This window comes from Stenella coeruleoalba (assembly GCF_951394435.1).
Source record: "Stenella coeruleoalba genome assembly, chromosome: 11".
Classification (NCBI taxonomy): Eukaryota; Metazoa; Chordata; class Mammalia; order Artiodactyla; family Delphinidae; genus Stenella; species Stenella coeruleoalba.
Window position 1 is genome coordinate 26,983,843 of NC_137157.1, and position 24,306 is coordinate 27,008,148.

Consider the following 24,306-nt stretch of genomic DNA (forward strand, 5'->3'; position numbering starts at 1 on the left):
TGGTTTTCTTATGGTGAAGAAGTATTTCTCTGGCCCTAAGTCTCTACCAGAGTGAGGAAATTAAAAATAGAACCAAAAGATTGAATATTTCAAGACAAATGGGAGAGAGCTTATTTCTCTGTGGAAGTGAAGAATATTCCTCTGTTTAATAGGCAAACAAAGTGTGGCTGGGTTCTCACATTGGCCTATTTCATTCTTCTATATTCCTACCTGGTCCTGCAGGCATTTGCAGACAGTTTCCATCTAAGACTTTATCTGCAGAAAAATGTTCAGGAGGCAGGCACAGATTGGGGAGGAGGTTAACTGACCATATGAAGCCTGACTGTGAGCCCCCAGGGGCCTGTTGACCTCAGGTGAGAACCCTTGTCCTAGAGGGTGGATAGTCTTCAATAGAGCACTCCTGAGAGATAAAGGTCTGGTTTCAGCACTGTATGGGGCGTTCTTTATTGCAACTGGTCTATATAATCAGAGGATCACCAATCATAACACTCTGGTGCTGGGAAGGACAGTTTCACTAGTGCAGAAGAATTTTCTTCATCTTTCTCCTTCCCCACACTGCTCTAAACTTCTGGTCACCTTGTTTCTCAAACACACCAAGCCTGCCTCAGGATCTTTGTACTTATTCTCTCTGAAATGCTCTTTCTCCAATATTCTCATGGCATCGCTCCCTCACTTCGTTCAGGTCTTTGCTCAGAGAGACCTTCCTTTTTTTTTATCAGTGATTATTTCTTTCCCCTGCTTTATTTACCATCCCAGCATTTATCACTACCTGACGTTATCAGTATTTTTCACTTGATATTTGTTTAATGTTTCTCTCCCACTGGAAATATAAGAGGAACTTTGATTTATTCACTACTGTATCTCCAATGCCTGAAATAGCTCCTGGTCCATAGTAGATGCCCAATATAAAGTTGCCGAATGAATCAATTAAACAAATGCATCTACAAGTAGGGAAATTGAAACACTTTCACCAGCTCCTTTCTGGACTGGCTCCCTTTGATTTTTTCATCTTCCCTTGCTTACATGTGCTTCTCAGCTCAGTCTTTGGCTTAGCCTACAGACTCTGATCTGCTACCAAGAAGAGCTTGGGCTTTCCTGGAGTTTCTCCTTAATTTCCATGAGCCTGACTTCACAGCTGTAGTACCTAGTAGCTAGTAAGTGAGAAACTCAGCCACTCAACAAATGTTCATGAGGGCTTAAAATGTTCTAGGCCTTGTGAACAAATGTAACTCAGCCCTCTCTTAGTGAGAGACACCACCAGGAAATCATTTTAGCAAAGAGTGAAAAGTTGTGGAGGAATTAAGAGTGGCTTTGCAAACAGCTGGGAAGCACCAGTACAACCACCTTGGGAAGTCCAGAAAGGCTTCCTGGAAGAAGGGACCTTAATCAAGGCCCTTAACTTCTCTGGATTCTTGTTTTCTCATGGAAAATCTGGATTTGATGAGCTGTTATGTTTCCTTCTCATTCAAATCACCTTCCAAGCTCTGTTCCACAACCTCCCAAAGAGCAATTGATGGTGTTATTAGACCTAAGCTGGGGCAGCTTCTAGGTATGTTTGATTTTCCAGAGGAGTTCACAAAGGTCAAGGCCTGGTATGATGATGTGGTAAGCAGAACAGGCAGAAGAAATACCTATTAGTAAATAACAAACACCACTCCTGGCTTAGTCATGGAATTCTGAGAAGTAGCAGCACCCAGTGAACCAACCTGGAGATTGGCAATCATGGGTGAGACTAACTTTAACCAAAGGCATGTTACGACCAGAGCTACAGAAGGCAAGCTCTAAACCATACAAACAGTAGCCACCTCCTCAAGCCACAGGACAACCTCCATATACATCCCACGTGAAAAGGCCAGCTGATCACACATACAGGCCTTTTCTGTTCCTAGCACATTAAATTATAATGATCATGCCCTGCCATACAGGAAAGCAATATAATATCATCAGTTTGTCTTTATATGATGGCTTTACTCTTTTTTCACCAATATATTATAGCATATATCTGACTTTACTCTTATAAAAACCCTTTGACGGTGGTAGGAAAAGAAATATCTACTTTACCTGTAAGTAAATTAAACCAAAGTAGATTAAGTAGGTTATTCTGTACTTGTAACCAAATTGTCCTTGGGAAAACAGAATGGGGTTTAGTATGAACAAAGAAAACATTTTAAATGGAAAAGTAACTTGTAGGGTAAGTTGCTTGTAAAATAGGTCATTCAAATCACTGAGTGCTATTCCAACGAATATGGCTGTTACATTTTCAAAGGTTATTTACAATATTTAAACATAGGCTAGGGATAAGGAATTGAAGGAACAGTTGGGTTCTTTCTGTTTTGTTTTAAAATACTCCCAATCATAAAAAAATAAAAATAAAAAAAATTAAAAAAAAATTTAAAAAATACTCCCAATCAATCATTTCAGTATGTGCCATTAACTCCAAAATAAACACGAAGGTAAAGTCTTATTTCTTATAAAATGCCAAAAAAAACAAAAACAAAAAACCTGTTTAGAAATAACTCTGTGCACATCATGTTGTAAGTCCTGCTATTTTTCCCTTTGGTTTTTCCAGTGCTTGCTGGGAAGGAGATTTTTATTGCAACTTCCCTTTTTTTCTCCTGTTTTTAAAGCCAATACTTAAAAGAGATAAATTTGTCTGACAAAGTCATCAGGCAAATCCTTCTCTTTCATGACATAAAAATTTTTAGCCAAAGTCTACAATGCCTTCTACTCTGCCACAACCACCAAACTTCCCCTGCCACGTGTTCACTGTCAACCAGATTCATTTTATTGTGATCTGTTTATTGCAGCCATTAAATGAACAAAAATTAAGAGGCACAATAAGTAAAGATGGTATGAATAAACAAATATCACTGATAGCAACTGGGAAATCAGAAGGCTGTTATAATATGCCAACATCTCACACAAAGACCACCACAAGAGAATAAGACACCAGTTACCAAAGCCCACTGAAAAAGAAATGGATAGGGACTTCCCTGCTGGTCCAGTGGCTAAGACACCATGCTCCTAATGCAGGGGACCCAGGTTCGATCCCTGGTCAGGGAACTAGATCCCGCATGCATGCCACAACTAAGATCCCTCATGCTGCAACTAAGATCTGGAGCAGCCAAATAAATAAATATTTAAAAAAAAGAAAGAAAGAAAGAAAGAAATGGATAACCTGTGTAGCCCTGTTAAAGAAACAGACTCCAGATTCAGGAGGCTTTACTGGTGAATTTTACCAAACACTTAATGAAGAAATAACACCAATTCTACATAAACTTTTCCAGAAAAATAGAAGTGGGAAGATTTCACAACTCATTTTAGGAGGCCAGCATTATCTATATACCAAAGATAGATAAGACAGAAAACTCTAGACCAATATTTCTCATGAGCATAGTAACAAAATATTAGCAAATTGAATCCAGAAATCTATAAAAAGGATAATATGTCATGACCCACTTGGGTATGTTCCAGAAAAGCAAAGTTGGTTCAACATTCAAAATCAACCAGTAAAATTCACAATCTCAACAGACAAAAATATTAAAATCATACAATTATCTCAATACATGTAAAAAAAGCATTTATAAAATTCAACATCCATTCATTATAAAAATTTCAGCAAACTTGGAATAGAAGGAAATTTTCTCAATATGGCAAACCTTATCTATAAAAAATAAATTTGTAACATCATTTTTAACAGTAAAATATTGAGTGCTTTGCCCCTAAGATTGGGATCAAAGCAAGAATGCCCACATTTACAACTTCTTTTCACCATTATATTGGAGGTCCTAGCTAGTCCAATAAGACAAGAAAATAAATAAAAATATATAGATTGTAAAAAAAAAAAGTTAAAATGTCTTTAATTGTAAATAGCATAATCATCTGCATAGAAAATTCTAAGAAATCAAAAATACAAGTAGTTATGACAATAAAAACATGAGTTTAGCTAGGTTTTAGGATACAATGTCAATATAAAAAATACGATGTTTTTCTATTTACTAGCAACAAACTATTGGAAATTGAAAATATTAAAAATACCACTCACAAAAGATTAGACACATGAAATACTTAGAGATAAATATAATCAACTATGTGCAAGAACTGTACCTCGAAAAGTAGATTTATTGCTGAGAGAAATCAAGGAAGAACTAAACAAATCAAGAGACAAATCATGCTCATGAATGGGAAGAGTCAGTATTGTTAAGATGTCAATTCTTCCCAAATTGAACTATTGATCAGCTTTTGTTGTTGGTGGTGGTGTAGAAATTAACAAACTGAATCTAAAAAGTTTTGGAAGTGCAAAGGACCTAGAAATGATTTTTGAAAAAAGAATAACAAAGTTGGAGGAGTTGAGTTGGAGTCAAAATCACTCTGATTTCAAGATTTATTCTAAAGCTACAGTAATCAAGACAGTGCATATGTCTAAAGACAGAAATACAGATCAAAGGGACAGACCACAGAGTCCAGAAATAGATCTACCAAAATACAGTCAACTGATTTTCAACAGAAGTGTCCAGGTAATTCAATGGAGAAACAACAGTTTTTCAACAAATGGTGCTGGGGACTTCCCTGGTGGTGCAGTGGTTAAGAATCCACCTGTCAATGCAGGGGACACAGGTTTTATCTCTGATCTGGGAAGATCCCACATGCCGTGGAACAACAAAGCCTGTGTGCCACAACTACTGAGCCTACACTCTAGAGCCCACGAGCTACAACTACTGAGCCTGCGTGCCACAACTACTGAAGCCTGCGCACCTAGATCCTGTGCTCCACAACAAGAGAAGCCACTGCAATGAGAAGCCCGCACACCGCAACGAAGAGTAGCCCCCACTCGCCACAACTAGAGAAAGTCTGTGCACAGCAACGAAGACCCAATGCAGCCCCAAATAAATAAATTTATAAAAAACAAAAACAAAAACAAATGGTGCAGGCTTCCCTGGTGGTGCAGTAGTTAAGAATCTGCTTGCCAATGCAGGGGACACGAGTTCAATCCCTGGTCCAAGAAGATCCCACGTGCCAGGGAACAGCTGAGCCCGTGTGCCACAACTACTGTGCCTGTGCTCTAGAGCCCGCAAACCACATCTGCTGAGCCCACGCTCCACAACTAATGAAGCCCGCGTGCCTAAAGCCCATGCTCCGCAACAAGAGAGGCCGCAATGAGAAGCCCAGGCACCGCAGAGAAGGGTGGCCCCCTCTCGCCACAACCGGAGAAGGCCCGCACAGCCACGAAGACCCAACACACCCAAATGTAAAATAAGTAATTTTTTTTAAAAAATGGTGCTGGAACAATTGGATATCCAAAAAAAAATTAACCTCGATTCTTACTTCATACCACACTCAAAAATTAACTTGAAGTAGACCTAAATGTTAAGAAACAAAACTATAAAACTTCTGAGAAAACATAGAAAATCTTGTTGCCTTGGATTAAGCAAAGGTTTCTTAGATAGGCAACAAACATCAGAAAACATAAAAAAAAAATAATACATTGGACTTCATCAAAATTAAAAATTTCTGCTCTTCAAGAGATAATGTTAAATGAATATATTTCAATAAGGTTGTTATAAAAATAATGTTAAGAAAATGAAAAAAAGCCACAGACTTGGAAAATTATTAGAAAATTCTATATCTGATAAGAGACTTATATCCAGAATACTTAAAAAAACTTTTACAGCTCAATAAGAATAATATTTAAAAATCCAACTAAAAAGTGGTCAAAATATTTAAACAGACACTTTCACCAAAGAATATAACTGAATGGCAAATTAGTTCATTAAAACATGCTAATTTGAGTTTAGGTAAATGTAACTTAAAACACAAGAAGATACCATTGTACACCCACTAGAATGTTTAAAATTTTAAAAATTGACATGACCAAACATTGGTGAGCATACAGAGCAACAGAAACTCTCATATTTCAAACAATTTTATTCATAATAGCTAAAGACTGAAGACAGTCCAAATGTTTGCCAACAGGTGAATAAACAAGTTGTCTACATCCAGACCATAGAATAATAGTCAGCAATAAAAAAAGAACAAACTACAGACACATGCAACAATATGAATTCATCTCAAAAGCAATATGCTAAGCATAAGAAGCCAGACACAAAGGGCTATACATTACAGGATTCCATCTACATGGCATTCTGGAAAACAGGTCATATGTTGCCAGGAAATGAGGGCGGGTGAGGAGATTGACTGCAAAGAGCATGAGGGGACATTTGGACTTGATAGAAATGTTCTATATCTTGACTAAGGCAGTAGTTACATGACTGTATACAATCAACAAAACTCATTGAACGATACCTTGTAAAGGGGTAAATTTTATTTTATGTGAATTATTCCCCAATAAACCTGACTCTTAAAAAGGCAAAACTAGAAAAGAACTACCTTGGAGAAGGACAAAAAGCAGGAAAAGGCTGAAATCTTATGTTATTCAGGTTAGGTCAGTGTACATGCAAGACTCCATCACTAAATAACCTTCCCTCTAACCTGTATTTTGGCATTTGTATGGTTCTCACTCTGGGAAGACAAATAAGGGAGGTAAGGATGAGTTTTATCTCTGCAACTAAAAGGTCTAGGTACCCCTCCCCATTTTAATTCAGGTTACTCAAGAAAGAGAATAGTTTAGGTTCAGTGAAATTACAGATAGGAGAAGATAATGTTTTAACTTCAGTACTAAAAACAGGTTTAAAAATAGCACTCTTAACTTGCTCTTAAATGTTCTCACCATAAAAGAGAAATGATAATTTTGTGATGGGGTGATAATCATGTAAATTATAAATGTATCATATCATGTTGTACACCTTAAACTTAAACAATGTTATGTAAGTTATATCTCAATTTTTAAAATTAAGAATATAAATAAATGATAAAAATAGCACTCTTACATTTCCCCAGAGGGACTGAAGGTATTTTACACATGTGCATCCTTAGCTCACAATAGCTCTGTGCATGGGTAGAAATGCAGGGAAAGCAAGGTGCTGTAAAACTGAATAGTTTTGCCCCAGGGAGGGGATATGGCTGGATTTCTATGTTGCAGAGATCACTCTGGCACTCGTGGTGTGAAACTGAATTTGATCAGGGCAACGCAAGATCGATAGACATGGTTGTTGAAAGCATCCCTTAAGGGATGATAAAGCCCTCACTCAGGGCAATGAGAAGTGGCAACTCAGTGGGACTTGGCCATTGGTTGAATGTGAGGAGTGAGTGAGAAAATGGCACTGGGGATCACAGTAAGGTTCTGACTTGGTAGAGGATGTTGTTACAGCAAAAGAACCTGGGAAGAGAGGCAAGAGGACATGCTTAGATAGAGGAAGTGTTCCCATGTAGCACTTGTCCGTGTCGATCTGGGCGTTTCATCTTGGTTTTTTCTATAAACCCTTCCTTCTCTGCCACAGGCCCTTCCTCTCTAGTCTCACATTATATTAAATAATGAATAAAAATAATAAAGTATCTATTTTATGTCCATCTGTCCTGCGTAACTGGCAGCTACTCAAGGGCAGGACCTGTGTCTTCTCCATTTTTTTTGCGGTACGCGGGCCTCTCACTGTTGTGGCCTCTCCCATTGTGGAGCACAGGCTCCGGACGCGCAGGCTCAGTGGCCATGGCTCACGGGCCCAGCCGCTTCGCGGCACGTGGGATTCTCGCGGACCAGGGCACGAACTCACTTCCCCTGCATCGGCAGGCGGACTCTCAACCACTGCGCCACCAGGGAAGCCCCATCCATTTTTGATCAAGTCCAAATTCCTTAGCGTGCTTCCCAGGCCTGAAGGACCTGCTCCTGTGTCCTCCTCTTCTCTGCTGAGCCAGTCCTCTCTCACCTGCTGACATTGCTACTCCCTCTGCCTGGAAGATCATTCTGCCTCTCCCCTCATCACAGTCCTTCCCGTACCTGCAAATCTCTTAATCATTCTTCAGGTCTCAGCCAAGCCATTGCTTCCCTTAAGAAAACTTCAATATTCCCCCAAGCCTGGTACGGGGCCCCTCCTGAATGTTCCTACAGCACCTCTACTTCTGGCTATGTTAACACCCACCACTCTATTATAATTGCTTGTTTTCTCCATTTGCCTGTAAGTTTCATAAGACCAAAGACTATGCCTGTCTTATTCACTGTGGTAGCCCCAGTTAGTAACATTAATATTAATCATCACAATAACACTGGCTAATGCTTGTTAAGTACTTAATATACGCCAGGCATCCTTCTAAGTGTTCTGATGTGTTAACTCATTTAGACCTCAGACAACCTCTCAAGGTAAGCCCTATTATTATCACGTTTTCAGGTTAGGAAACTAAAATATTGCGAGGCAAGTTAACTTGCTTGAGGTCAACATTCTAAAAAGAGTATTAATCAACAATGACAACAGCTATTTATCGTGTGCTCCCTAGTTCCTCGTGTGCTGCCGTCAGAGAAAAGATGTTCCATAAATGTTTGTAGAATTGATTTCAGGTGAGGAGATTGTACTCAAGTTGGCAGCTTGTATCTGGCAAAGAGGAGAGGGCAGACCAGGCAAAATTCTCATAAACATCCGGCACCTACCCCAGGCTTAGGTCTCAGGACACAGTGGTGAAAACACCCTCCAGCACAGCTGCTTTAAGGCCGTGAGGAAGGGGTTCCTGCCAATCAGAACAGCAAGAGGAAGATTTTCTATATCATTCACTTTATTTCCAGGGGACATACTCTAGACACAACCCTAGAATCCCTCCTCTTGATTTTTCACCCTGTGGTGACTTGTGACCCAGTGACCCTCCCACTTCCCCTTAAAATGATTCCACACCCCATCCTCATCTGGCCTTATAGTGGCCCTCTCTTGTGTGCATGTTGTGTGTCCTGAGGACTTCCTGGATAGCCACTCAGGCAAGGACACACCATTGTGAATAATGGATGTGCCCCTGATTGGGTGGCTCATTCTGCATGGAAGGGTCCCCAGAGCCACCCAGAGCTGAGTGAGCTGTACAGCAGTGGTTTTCAACCTCCATACACAGTCGTTACACCAGTGGAGGTTTTTTTAGACACCAGTGCCTAGAATGCCCCCCAAATGAATTAAATCAGAACCCCTGGGGTAGGCCCTAAGCACTGGTGTTTTTTAGTTCCTAGGAAGATTCCAAGGTTGAGACCCATTGCAGAGGCACTCAGTCTCATTCTCTCTCTGGGCCTTAGTCTCCCCGCACTAGAATTTGAGAACAGTGTATTCTTTCTACAGGGGATGGGATGGGGCAAGCCTTGGAGAGCAAGCAAGGCCCCGTAAGCCTGACTTTAATAAAGCCTTGTGGAAATGAAACAGAATTGCTGCAGTCTTGTGCTTCTGGATGTCTTAACCTGGTCTAGATGCTGATGGGAAAGCGGCCCCTCTCCACTCACACCTGAAGGGACAGGAGGGGTGGCAGTGAGAACTGCATCTCCATCCCCAGGACTGTATCTTGTCCTTTTCTGAATACCACCTGGAGCTGTCTCCTCCCTAAAGATATTCATATGTCCTTTACAGAGCAGAAGCTCAGTCCCCAGGGGAACATGGGGTGCAGCGGTCCACCCACGCCTCCTCACACTTAGCTTCTCCCTCTAGTGCCAATTTCAGAGGATCCAAGGTTGATATTTGTTAAGGTAAATGGCAGCATCCTTACACATTTCCTCTCGACGTGGCTTCCTGCCACAGCTGGCTTTGGCCAGAGGTGTCCCTCCCCACTCCCACCCCAAGCCCTCCCCTGTACTTTTCAGTTCCTTCTCAAAATTGAGGTCACAGACAGCGGAGAGGAAATAAGCGGGAAACGACAGATAAAAGCATTAGACACAATAGCCTGCACAAAAGTAGAGGTAGTGATGACAGTAGTGATCATTACTACTAGTGTCGTTGTTGCTGACATCATTATGCTAGAGTGTGGCCTGTGTTCTCAACTCTGTGCTAAGCCTGCTCCCCTGTGTCCTCTCCCCCAATCCAGTGAGGCAGAAGTGTCATCATTTTACAGAGAAGGGAAGGAAAGCCACAGCATGCAGCAACGTTTTGCCTCACTTAAAAAAAAAAAAATAATGATTACACGGTTCTCAGAAATGCCTAGGAACTTGCTAGAAATGCAAATATCCCCTGTGGCCAGAGCGGGATTCATGGCGTGCAACCAGTGTAGCTACACACAGCCACGGGTTCAGAAGAGCCCGGCAGTTGAAGTTTAATTTTATCTTTGAGTGTTTCCTAAGTGAAGTCAGCTCGGACAATGGTTCAGGACCTTGGAGCCTCCCAGCGCTTCCCTGCCCGGGTTCTAGGCCCTCTGCCTCCACCCTCCCTGCCCCAGGACCCTGCCTCCCTCCACTCAGGGAAGGGGGGTGGGTAGCCAAGTGGCAGTGATGAGGGGAGGCTTGCATTTGCCATTGTCCTCTGCCCCAGGCTGGGCCCTGATCACAGACACAGGGAGGGGAGGGGTGGGACACGCACCCCTCGCCCCCTCGGTGCTCAGGTCAGGGCAAGGTGGTGCTGTCCCCATCCCAGGTGGGCAGTACCACAGTGACTTTTCAGGGGCCTCTCGCCGGCCCTGATCCGGGTACTGAGTGTATCCTGGTGTGGAGGTTGCATTTCCTTGGGAATAGGCGAGGGTATCTGTTAAGGGTGGACCGGGGCCGTGGGCCTGTGGGAAGGGGAGATGGACTCTCCCCCAGGACAGGGCCCTGCATTTTCTTTTTGCACTGGACGCAGTGAATTTTGCAGCTGTCTCTCTGCCTGGGTCCAGACCACCTGAATCAAAACTCTTATGGCCAGGCCCAGCAGTCTGGTTGAAGAAGCACCCCAGGTGACTCTGATGCACACTGAAGTTTGAGAACCACTGAGTCATAGGGAAGCTAAGGAGAAAGCGTGAAGGAGGAGGCGGTGGCATGGTGTGGGGAGCAGCAGCAGTGGGAGTCATGGATTGGGCAGGAACCCCACTCCTTTGCTGAGTGACCCTTAGCAAGTTACTTGCCCTTATTGGTACTGTTTCTCTGGAGAACCCTGGCTGATACAATCACCTATGTCCTACTGGAATCTTCAGGCAGGAGCTTCCTCGATGACTGTTCTGAGGTATTTGTTTTACTTCCTTTGGAAGAATCTCCATTTGAATGACCTCTCTCCTGCTGATTTCAATGGCTCAGTTCACTTCTCACTGGAACTCCCCTCAACACTTTCCTATCCTCCTCTGAATGCGACCTTGTAATCAGTGCTGTTGTGTCCTGTCCAGATGCTTTTGCCAGGCAGATGTGGGCATCCCACAGCTGCTGTGTCAACTGCTACAGGCTTACAGCTGCCTCCTACTCTGGAGAGTTTGCCCTTGACTCATGGGATCCACCTTGCCCAGAAATGTTTGGGAGGTTATTCTATCCCCAGGGGCAGCCCACAGCCAATGGCTAGCTGATACAGTGTACAACAGCTTTTCCCCTTTGTGGTACTACATGTTGTTTTCTGACACCACTTCTAACACAAAATGTATGGTTCTTCCTGACACCAACCAATTCTCCAACACCAACTGGGTATCCAACCACTCAGTTAAATTCTAACGCTATTTACTTGGAGTTAGCTGGCATTGGATCCCACAATTTAAAAGGCTCAGTCCCGCCAGACGGCCCCCCATTTCAGATGCCAGTCAGAAGTGGGATCCCCAGGAGACCCACACTTCTGCCCAACTGATTACAAATTCAGGGGTTCCTATGATGCCCCCTCAAGTTTGATAATTCACTGGAATGACTCAGAAAAATGAATGACTCCGGAAAGTGCTCCACTTATGTTGTAATTAACTACAAAGAATACAGATGAACAGCCAGATGAAGAAGTACATAGGGCAAGTTCCAGAAGGGTCCCAAGCACAGGTGCTTCTGCACTATGGAGTTGGGGTGAGCCACCCCCCCAGCACATGGATGTGTTCACCAACTCAGAAACTAGAATTACCATATGATCCAGCAATCCCACTCCTGGGCATATATCCAGACAAAACTATAACTTGAAAAGATACATGCACCCCAATGTTCACAGCAGCACTATTCACAATACCCAAGACATGGAAGCAAACTAAATGTCCATCGACAGATGAATGGATAAAGAAGATGTAATAATATATACAATGGAATACCACTCAGCCATAAAAAAAGAACAAAATAATACCATTTGCAGCAACAGGGATGGAACTAGAGATTATCATACTAAGTAAAGTAAGTCAGAAAGAGAAAGACAAATACCATATGATATCACTTATATTTGGAATCTAAACTGTGACACAAATGAACTTATCTATGAAACAGAAACAGACTCACACAGAGAACAGACATGTGGTTGCCAAAGGGGAGGGGGTTGGGGGAGAGATGGAGTGGGAGTTTGGGGTCAGCAGATGTAAGCTTTTAATATATAGAATGGATAAACAACAAGGTCCTACCGTACAGCACAGGGAACTATAGGCAATATCCTGTCATAAACCATAATGGAAAAGAATATTTTAAAAAAAGAATGTATATATATATATGTATATCTATGTATATATATCTATGTATATAGATATATATTTCTGAATCGCTTTGCTCTACAGCAGAAATTAACATTGTAAATCAACTATACTTCAATTAAAAAAAAAAGAAACTCTCTGAATCCCATTGTTTAGGGGTTTTATGGAGGTTTCATTATGCAGGCATGATTGATTAAGTCATTGGCCATCGGGGAACTGACCTCAATCTCCAGCCCCTCTGCCCTCCCCAGAAGTTGGGAAATGGGGCTGAGAGTTCCAACCCTCTAATCATATAGCTGGCTTTTCTTGTGACCAGCTCCCATCCTGAGACGATCTGGGGCCTCCACAGGACTCACCTCATTAGCATACAGAAGATAACTTGTAAGGGTTTTAGGAGCTCTGTACTCCAAAATCAGTGACAAAGACCAGATATGTATTTTTTATTATACCACAGGCACAAATCATCCTTTAGAGCTCCTCATGGGATCAGGCTCCAGCTACACCCATCTCTTTGCCTAGCTTCTCTCCTGCTCTGTCCTTCTCGGCTCACAGCCTCAAAGTTTTCACCCCAGATCCCTCCCTCAATAAAGCCCACAAGCCCTGCTCTAGCTGTACTTCCAGGAATCCAACCTAAAACACACCCATAGCTTTCTACTCCCCACAGTTATCTGTGTGTCTTTTACATGACTTCTTTGACAGGGAGTTCCTTGAGATTTGATCCATGTGTAATTTACCTTTGTCTTTCTGTAACACCTACACAATACCTTGCATAATAAATTTTCTGGAATGAGTATTTCATATTTTGAAATCATTTGCATGGATGGGCAGGATTGTTAAACGACTGACTTATCCTTCAATTCCCATTCTGCACCCTACCCCCCAAAACGTGGTGCACAAATAGTTTAGTTCTCCCCTGTGAAGAAGAGGGCAAAGGATTTCAAGAAAAAGCTCAAGAACACGTTCCTGTGGAAATACCTCCAGGCCATTCCCGTCTGGTGCCGGAGATAGAGAAGGCTGTTCAGTGCCTCGAGTATTTTTGTTCTTTCCAACTTCTCTGCCCGATGAAGTTAAACAGTCCCTAAGAGTAAATAAATGTGGTAAAGATAAAACAAATATTTTTTTCCCATTGGATTGGTTCATTCCTTGTGTGGGTTCAGATGAGGGAAAAACCAGAATGTTTTGATTAAATCGGCTGTTGCCACGAAATGATTTGCCTGTTTACTAATGGGGTGTCGTATTTCTTGTCATTATCTACCGAAGTGAGAATGCTTGGCATTGTGGAGAGGACTGCTCTGAATAAGAAAGTGGCAAGGTTCCTTAACCTAATGTTCTTATTATGTTACAAAGTGTAAAAACATTGAATCAAAAGCAACAGGGAAGTACAGCCCTGCATAATTGCAGAGTAGAGGAAAAAAGAGAAGTAGGTAGGCTCTCTCTTATCTAAGAGTCTTTCCTTACTGGTGTTTCTGATGACTAATTTTTTCACTTTCCTTTCGCATGCATCTTACCTAGGTGCTACTATGATTTGATTTCCTGATAAGAAAGATGGTGCTGCTCCCTGTAACTCCCACAGTCTGGGAACCATGGTTCTCCTTAACCTAAAAGGTCTGGATGATCACATGAGATGCTACTGAATTCATGATGGGGGTTGTTTAGTTGTTAATCATCCAGAGTGACAGTGGTCCCATAATACTGATGACGATGATGATGATGATGACGACAGATGACCTTTACTGGATGTATCAGACATTGTTCTAGGACTCTATGTGTATTAATTGATTAATCCCCATCACAACTGTGAGTACCTTTAATATCCCCATTTTACACATGAAAAAACTAGGCCTCGTAGATGTTAAATAACTTGCCCCAGCATAGATGATGTAAGTGACAGAGCTGGCTTTGACCCCAGGGAGTTTGGCTCCAGATCCAGGGTTACTAACCTCTATACATACTGCCTAGTCATAACAGCAACCATTAACATTTACTGAGCCTTAACCACATGCCAGTCATGATTATTAATTTTATGTATTAACATGGTTAAATCTCATAAAAACTCCATCAGATACATATTTATCATCCTCTTTTACTAAGGCACATAGAGGCTAACTTGCCTACGGTAACTCAGCTGATGGGTGAAGGAACCAGGTTTCCAGGCTAGGTGGAGTGCCTTCAGAGCAACACTCTCTGGCTTTTCTGCTCTTGCTGGCAGGTGCCGTGAGCTTTGGTTTTCTGGAACATGTGCATGCTACTATTGACAACACTTTGTATAGTATATTCTGTCTCCCCTAGGAAAATACCCAGGGAGCCATAGAACAAGAGATCCCAGAGATCTAGTCTACAGCACCCATCTGTCTGGTCTGTTTGCTTGCCCAGTATTTCCCCCTTGTTTTAGTAGGAGTGCTCTAAAATTTTCCTGTTGGGGAATGTACTAGTTTTCTATCATTGCTGTAACAAACCACCATAAATTTAGTGGCTGAAAATAATACAAAATTATCATCTTATTTACTTACTTCTGGAGGTTGGAAATCAAAAATAGGTCTCGCTGAGCTAAAGTCAAGGTATCAGCAGGGCTGGGTCCTCCTGGAAGCCCTTGGGAAGAATCTGTTCCTCTGCGTTTTCCAGTTTCTAGAGACTACCCACATACCATGGGTAATGGCCTCATTCCTCCATCTTCAAAGCCGGCAACATCAGGCCAAGTCCTTCTCATGCTACCATCTCTCTGGTTCTCCCTCTTCTGCCCCCTTCTTCCACTTTTAAGAATGCTGGTGATTATATTGGGTTTACCTGGATAATCTCACTAGTTTAAGGTCAGCTGATTGGCAACCTTAATTCCTCTTTGCCATGTAACCTATTCACAGTTCCTTCCAGATTGAGATATAGACCTCTTTGGAGTGGGGTTGAGAGCATTACTCTACGTGGCACAGCGCAACTCTCCTTTTCACTCCTGGGTCATATATTCTGGGTTTATCCAACCCAACAACCCTGGCTCACAGCGCAGACTTGGGACTTTTACTGGATTTCCTGGCAAACAGCCCCTACGCCCACATCCCGCTTTTTTTTTTTGCGGTACGCGGGCCTCTCACCGCTGTGGGCTCTCCCGTTGTGGAGCACAGGCTCCGGACGCGCAGGCTCAGCGGCCATGGCTCACGGGCCCAGCCGCTCCGCGGCACGTGGGATCCTCCCAGACCGGGGCATGAACCCACGTCCCCTGCATCGGCAGGCGGACTCCCAACCACTGCGCCATCAGGGAAGCCCCATAATTACCATGTATTTTTATTCATTCCACATGTTTACTGGGTGCTGTTATAATTCTAAGTTTTAGAGAGAAAACCAAGAACTAACCAGCCCTGCTCTCATCAGGTTTACACTGTGCCAACCTTCCTGCTATCTGCCACTGGACAGATGACTTTCATGATAGCCATTAAAGGGAAATCCGATAGAGACATTCATAACAGAGTGTGTCATAGATCATGTATGCCGAAGGTCACAAGCAAGTCCCAGCACCCAGCAGGAACTCCTTCCATCCCAATCCTTTCCTCTCAAGAAGGCAAATCAGAACACAAGTGAGTAAGAGTGCCACTATTTGAGAGCTCATCTTAAAGCCACTCTGCTTTATCTTTATCTGTGAAAGATAATAAATCTTTCACAACTTTGCTACTCTGGATATTATCCTAGTCTCTGAAGTGACAAAAATATCCATTTTAGAAAGGTTTTCAACCATAAAGACTGAAGTCAAAGAGCAGACCGAGTTTCTGGTTAACATTTCCCAGGGGCTCTGCAAATACTGTGAGAAATGCCACTTTGTGACAGCTTCAGCCAAACACCAGGCTCCTGCTTCAAGAGATCCGCTCACTACTATGTTGCTCAGAGGAGTGGAAAGATGTAGAATTGAGGGTCTGCTCGAAAGATCAAAACAGGTGTATTTCATACTCAAGCAGCAGGGATCCTGCCCTGGGAAGGAACCAGTCAGTCCCTTTCCTCATTTGCTTGCTTTACAGAAATTCATGCCCTTAGGTCCAATACCACCACCCCCCCCCAGGCCAGACTTTCTGCTTCCAGCCAGCCCAGCCGGACTCAACATGTTCACAACCCGCCCAGATGCCTCCCTGATGACAGATGGCACCACCAGCTCTATCAAAGCTTGTTTCTCCTGCCTCCTAGGGCCTAGTTCTCAGACTTCAGCCTACATCAGAATCACCTGGGAGCTTGTTAAACACTGATTTCTGGGCTCTAGCCTATGGTTTTTGATTCAGTTAAGTCTCGGGTAGGTCCCTTGCTTTCCTGGTAAGTTACCGGGTGCCTGCTGCTGCAGGTTTGGGTACCAGCCTTCACAACTACTGCTCTAGGGCATCGCCTTGGGCCCTGAAAGCCTGTCCTCAGTGCAAAAGATCCTCATTCTCTTTGGCTTCTGACCACCCCCATCTCAGCTTTCCTCAATCCCATTCATTCTTCACCTCCCTTCCATAGTCCCCCTGCCTTACATGCCACTGAAAGCATTCTCCCTGAAGGCAAACACGGTGCGCCTGCTACCAAATCCAATAGACGGGCATCACCACTTGGGTGCCTCACCAGCCACGCCACAACTCAGCATGTCTGAACTGAACTCCCTGCCTTTCTCCCTGCACTCTTGGCCTGGTGTTTGAAGCTGCCCAGCTGCATGTGCTCCCTTCCTTCTGGTGACAGTATTGCCCTTACTTGCAGCAACTGCTTCTCCCTGCTCAGTGTTGTTCAGGTGTGATCCAATCCAACCCTCCTGACACCTCGATTTTGAACTTCTGGCCCCCAGAACTGTAAGAAAATAAATTTCTTATTGTTTTAAGCCACTGGTTTGTGGTAATTGGTTACAGCAGCCACAGGAAACAAACACATGCTAATTCCATTCTAACGGCTTGGGGTAGGGGGTGGGTGGGAGGGGCGGGGGCAGGGGAACCCTGCTTAGGAGATCTGACCTAAGATACAGAAAGGGGGAAATTTCAAAGCTCCCTCAGGCAAGGACTGATTGCTTTAAAAACGGTCCATCACCAAACCACCCGGTAAGAAGATAGTTACCATTTTGGCACAGATACTTAGCCAATCAAGCACTCACAAAGTAGGACAATCTATCTCTTACACAAACCCTGTTTATTTAGTCTCCTGAAGTTGTAGGGCATTCTCTCTGTAGAGAGAGGAAAGACTCATTGTATAATAAATTAAGAAAAAAAAAAAAGTTTAGTTTCACTGAACAGTCCTTTCTTAGAAAGCTTACAATTAATTTCCTTTGTAATTTCCGGTGATAAGTACTGATAGCAGATTTCCTTGCCAGCTTTTGTAATCCCAATGACATCACAGAACCTTCATCACTGTAAAAAATTGTTTTTTAGGTGGCAGTGATGACATCAACCACTACTGGTGGGGTGGGGGGGAAAGAAACAACAGGAAATTCTACATTCAGCTGTAAACTGATAAATGAAGGAGGAACTGGTTGTTAAAGTAAGTTCCCTTAACTAAAGCCAGTAATTCTCAATTACTTGGCTTTATTTATTCGACCTATTTATTTCTATAATCTCACTTGAAGTACAACTCCCTAGTCAAAAAGGCTCCTCACTCCCCCAAAAACCCAGGGATTATAGGTTAGAGCCCCTCACTTTGGGGGATTCTGAGGTCACGTTGCCTCATGTCAGGCATAAGCAGAGGAGCTGAAAAAGATCCAGACACAGGGCTAGGATATAATTTTTAGAATGAAGGAAGGAAGGAAGGAAGGAAAGGAGGGAGGGAGGGAGGGGAAAGAAAAGGAAAGAAGGAAAGAAAGAGGGAGAAAGAGAGAGAGAAAGAAAGAAAGGAAAGGTTAAAAGAAAAGAAATAAATACAGAAAGTCAATAAACATTTGAGCTGGGCAACCTAACAAACTGTATTAGTCAGGGTTCTCCAGAGAAGCAGAACCGACAGGATGTGTGTATATAGAGACTGAGTTTCATTTTATTACAGAACATCATGTAGAGTTTTATCTCATTTATATACAATTGAAGAAGTAAACTGCTATATTTCCTGGAAAGGATGTTTACCAGAATCTTAATTCTAGTTATCTACGAGTGGTGGAATTTCAGGTTAGTTTTGTAACATTTATTGGGGGCACACTATGTGTCAGGCATTCTTTCCAGTATTTTACATGGATTAAATTCATTCAATAACCTGTATGGTTTGCATTTTTAAGAAAACCAAAATCATGTATCATTTTCCCCAAAAAACTGTGAAGCAGTTTTTTAAAATATCCCTTCTATTCTCATACATGGGCAGCCCTTGTTTCCCAAAGCTACACAACCTTGGGACTACTGAGAGTCTGAAACTGTTGTATGCAGATCCCACCCAGAGTTATTACTGGAAATCTCGCCGTTTCACAAAAAACTGATGCTCTCCCATTGCTGCTGGAGTGTTTTGTTTTATTTGATTGTTTTCATGGCTCCTCTCTTGTTTATTAAGAACTGGGTAAGTGAGTAATATGTTCCCTTTTAACCCCAGTCGTACTCTTAACCCTCTCCCACAGACACCCCTTCTAATGTATTTAGTTTGCATTCTTTTGTTTCTGTGTTCTTATAAAGTATGTGCTGTTTGGTAAGCTCGTATTTTTAATTGACCTAAATGGTTTGACTTCACATCTCATTCAAGAGTTCTCTCTGCCACACGCCCTCCCCCCCAACCACCCATCCAGTGCCTGCACCCACTTAATGCTCTCACCCAAAAGTCAACCTTGTTTTTTTTCATTTGTGTAGCCCTCTTCCCTGAGAAACTTGCTCCAAGTTCTTCATTTGCCCTCCTGGAGGGAACTGCAAAGCTAGCAATGATTGCCAAGCCAAGTAGCAAAGTAAGGTCCCTGGACAAGGCACTATCTGCTACCTTTCTCACCTCCAAGTAACTCCTCTGCCCTTCTAAGTCACTTTCCCTTCTCCACTGGGTTGAAGCAGCCTTGTTTCCCAACTTGTGCTAATGCTTATCTCAGGAGGCTGGATCTTCAGCCCCAAGATTCCTTTACTGAATCTTCCAGAAGACCTAACATGTCCTTCATCAGATCACAGGACTTATAAGAACGTATGTGATGAGTTCCCTTTCTATAATTTCTGCGTTCCACTTATGGCTGCCTTTAACTTTAGTCTGATGTAATCTGCAGAAAAATGCTAAGAGTGGGGCATGGGTCAGACGGGATTCATCTCAAAGTTAATGAAGTTCGAGTTTCAAAGCCCCCACCTTGTAAAGGCCCTAGGAAAAGTCCAACAATGCTCACAAGGGCACGTGTTTTTGTTAAATTTGCAAAATTAAGACATTGTAACCGCAGTCAGTTAAGACCTCCGTCCTTGTTCTCTGACATTCCTCCCATCACAATTTCCCACGTGTCAGGGAGCTTTGGAGAGTCCTTGGACATGTTGGGATCTGGCTAAAGGAAAGTTGGCTTGGGGATTCACATAGTGGGGCTTAGTAGATGTAAGCACTGTCATGTCTTCTTGTTATAGTATTTGCATCCTAAAATTGTATTCTTTTCTTAAAGAGGGTTTCCAAAATTATAATGCCTCCCTTCACCTCCCAAAGCTGGGTCTTCCCAGTCAGTGAAGCCCAGAGAAATTTGCTTCAGAATCCATGTATCCCTAGGGGTGACCTTGGACCTTGCTGGCTCTGTCCTGATCTTTGTTTTGAAACATTCCTGTTGTAGGTGGACCCCTAATTCCACTGAAGCGCAGCGCTTGGCTCAGAGTATAGCTTCCAATCTACACCTTTTTGTCGATTTTCTTTTTGTGCCTCTCCCCGCTGCCCCCCTACACACACACGCGCACGCACACACACGCACGCGTGCGCGCACTCGTCTATATCTGGTGAAGTTGCATCTTCTATTTAAGTTTCAGAAGAATACTAAGTATTTAAGATTTAAGTATCTGGAGTGCAGATTGGCAATGAGCCAGTTGTTTGAGCTCAAATGTACAAGGCAAACACTTCCAAGAACGCCCACAGCTGCCAGTCTCAACTTTAGAGGGCAAGAGGAGGAAAAAGGCTTACATGGCAGATGTTCTGTCTGGGTGTCTCTCTGGAATTGAGGCTGTTTGATGAGGCAGAAATATTTCCAACTCTTCACCTAACAAAACAGTGAAGGAACAAAACTCTTTTAAATTAGAAAAATCTCTCAAACCAATATCTCAGCAAAATTTTTAGCACATACACCAAAATAAGTGCTCAAGAACTATTAAGTTAACAAATTCTCCTTTTAGAGCAAAGCACCCCCCCACCCTGGCCATCATTGCAAATGGACTCTGTTTCCATCTAAAATGTCCTGGGAGAGAGGTCTTTCCATTGGCCTACATTCAAGGTCAAGTTTTCTGTTGGTTTTTAGGGAGGAGAGGGGAGAATTGCTTTCATCTTCTTTCCCTCTGCAAAATGCCTTTCCAGAAGTGTTAACCCTACCTATATTTTTTTAAAATGTTAACCTCCATTTCTCTGGCAGACTTTCAAATCACTTTTTCTGGTTATAAAAATAATCTATCCATCTATTACTTGAACAAATATTTACAGAGTACCTACAATATCTCAGGCCCTATTCTAGGTACTTCTTTCACTAGGAGAATTTTCCCTATCATACTAACTAGACTTTGCAAACACTTTAATATCATAATATTTATGATAAGCAGACCCCAGAATTTATTTAGCCATTCTCTTTTTGTTAAACACTTAGACCATTTCCAATATCTCCCTATTGTAAATTATGCAGCAATGACCTTCCTTGCAATAGTCTCTTGTCTATATCTATGATTAATTCTTCAGAACAGATATCTAGGAGTGGAATTACTAGATCAAAGGGTATGAACACTCTGAAGTTTCTTAATAAACATCCTGGCAGAGTTTCTGATGCATATTACCACCTTTGACTTCCTGAAATCTTCATCAAAGGGAGAATCACCCACCCCTATTTAAAGACAGGAGAGTATGTTCCATTCCTTCTACAGAGATTTGCTGATTCCTAAAGGCAAAATACTTAGAGAAGAAAGAGTAGCCACACACTCATCTGCTCATTGTTATCACTCTACGCAAACAAAGACTCAACTCAGAAAGGAAATCACTCATGAGAAATATGGAATCATGCAAAGGTATGTAAGATTCGAGTAATCATCTTCATTCCTCTACGTATTGGGAGGGTTTGAGGAGGAGAGAGGATGTACAGTTAAGCATCTCCCTGATTAGCCTTGCTCACAATAACAGCACATGGAGTAAAGGAGCCTTCCCACCTCATCAGCACCTCTGCTCTGGCAAGTCAACTGGTAAAAATGCCTCACGGAGGCGCTTTTCAATATATAAGCAAATTTCATTGCATAGCATTTTATCCTCTCACTTTTATTCTGGAACCGCTTCATTCCCTGACTCTCTACTAAGAAGAATTTCTGCTTTCCAAGAAAACCAGTGCTGTCTTGAGAATGCTCCCAGTATTTTGTCCTCAAGAAGGAAAACTAGGGGAAACAAAGAAAACTAGGAGCAAGTCCCCGTCGATGTAGTTCAAGGTGGAATACTTGCTAACTGCATTGCTTTGTAGTCTCATTTGGATCAGAAGCCCCTTTAGCAGGGAGTTCATTTATATAATGGTCTGCTTAAGACAAAGATGATTAAGATTGAAATTCAAGCTCTTCTCTTTCCTGGAAGCCAGGCAGCCTAAACATAACTGATTGCCTGGTCTTTTTTTTTTCTCCAGCTGAGTCCCAGCTATGGAGAAATCCATGAGGGGACAAAGAGTTTCTTCTCTGGATAAACAAAAGGGGTTTTACCAAAGTGGAGGACAGAATCTGTGGTGTGGTAAGGGACAGCACCATCATTCATTCATCCAACAGTGACTTATTGAATGCCTAGTATGTGCCAGAAACTAGACCAGGCACTGTGTGAGTGAAGCAGACAGATAGCCTGCTCTCATGGAGCCTGAGCTGAGTGAGAAGCAAACACTAAACAAATACAGTTGACCCTTGAACAACACGGGCTTGAACTGCGCAGGTCCACTTATATGCAGATTTTTTTTTTTTAGTTTTCTTCAAATACTACAGTACTACATCACCAGGGCTGGTTGAATCTGTGGATGCTGAACTGTGGATAGGGAGGGCCGACTATGGATTTTCCACTGTGCAGAGGGTCAGCGCCCCTAACCCCCGAGTTGTTCGAGGGTCAGCTGTACTCATGCCCATGAATATAAAACCACAGTCTTGGTGTGTGCAGGGCATCGAGAACACAGAGGTGTGGATGCCTGTGATAAAGGATTTACCTTAATGGGGAAGGCGGGCAGCTGTTGCTGGACTTTAGATCTGAAAGATAAACTGGAAAAGAGGCAAGAAAGGCCTCTTTTCCAGAGGGAAGATAGGCAGAGGGAAGAGCATGAACAGAGGGGCTGCAGTCACAGAGTGAAGAGAAGGGGGGAGTTTGTGGGATGACCCCATGATCAAGGTCATGCAGGATTTTGGTCTTCATCCTAAATGGGTTGTTAGACTGTTAAAGCCCCTATTACTTAACAATTCCACTCTTAGGTATTTACCCAAGAGAAATGAAAACTTATATCCCCAAAAGACTTAACATGAATATTCACAGCTGCCTTAAAATAGCCTAAAACTGGAAACAATCCAAATGTCCATCAACAAGAGAATGGATAAATAAATTGCAGTATATTCATACTCAACTGAAAGGAATGAACACACAACAACACAGAATGCTGTCCAGAAGACTATTTTGAGTAAAAATAGCCAGGCACAAAAAAAGTCCATACTGTGTATTTATATTCGTATGGATCTGAAAATGGGCTGGGCAGGGAGTGAAATCACTGGAAAAGGGGAGCAAGAGAACTTTCTGAGGTGATAAAAATGTTCTATATTTTGTTTGGGATGGTGATTTCACAAGCATATCCAATTATCAAAACTCCTGAAACTGTATTGAAGATCTGTGCATTGTATTATTTGTATAACATATATCAAAGTTTTTTTTTTAAAGTACAATACACATTAAATTGTTTAACCACAGGAATGACATCAGATTTGCAATGTGAAAAAAGCCCCCTGGCTGTGGTCTGGAGAAAGATAAGAAGGGGCCTGAATGGAAGTGGGTAGATCATTTCCTCTGCTTTATTCAAATTACCTAGAAGCTGGAATACCCCCGAGCATCAATGCATATCATCAATGCATATTCTGTCCTTAACAGAGGAGAATTCAGACTTCTCCTTGCTCACCTCCTCTACGAGTTGTGCAAAACAGTTGTCAATGAACCACAAAGGGAATTTAGCTGGAGAAAAAGGTTGGGAAGCTGAGGTAAGAGACTGAAGAAATCACAAAGGCAGTAGATTGAATCAGTTCTATTACACTGAATCTTTCAAGGCAGGATTAAAGTAATCCTGTTTGTTTTTAGTATTTCAAATCTGTAGAATGCTTTTTGGGTTCTATTCCCTCATCTACAATTTTCTTCTGAAATTAAGAATCTAATGGGCTACAACTTGCTGATGCAACAGGAAGCAAAAGTTATCTTTTACCCATAGTTGGAATGAACAGAATTAAAATGAGATAAGACTGGGTCAGCTTATGTCTCAGAAAGAACACAGGCAATATTATAGCAATCAAAGAGGGTTTGGGGACAGGCGGGTTGGGTTGTAGGATCCTAAAGGGCTTATCCCAGGCACCACCACAAGGTCAGACAGGCACCTGCTTGCTGAAGGTTTAAAAGAACCACAGAAGCTAAGCATTTTAGAGCTGGAAAGGATTCTTAGAGGGCATTTCAGCCTATACATTTCACCCATGAAAGCAGGAGTAAAGGGACTAAACTACCCAGGAATATTCATAACTAACATTTGATTAGCACTTTACTAAATACTTCCACATTTATTGCCTA

The 24,306-nt window shown here is 42.4% G+C and overlaps 1 protein-coding gene across 1 annotated transcript in view; it reads right to left on the reverse strand.

Moving 5' to 3' along the window:
• MRPL42 (mitochondrial ribosomal protein L42) overlaps positions 1-24,306 on the reverse strand; it is a 162,244-nt gene that overhangs the window by 85,930 nt on the left and 52,008 nt on the right. The window contains 1 exon segment of the mRNA XM_079937588.1: positions 20,467-20,542. Coding sequence (XP_079793714.1) covers positions 20,467-20,542 — 76 coding nt within the window.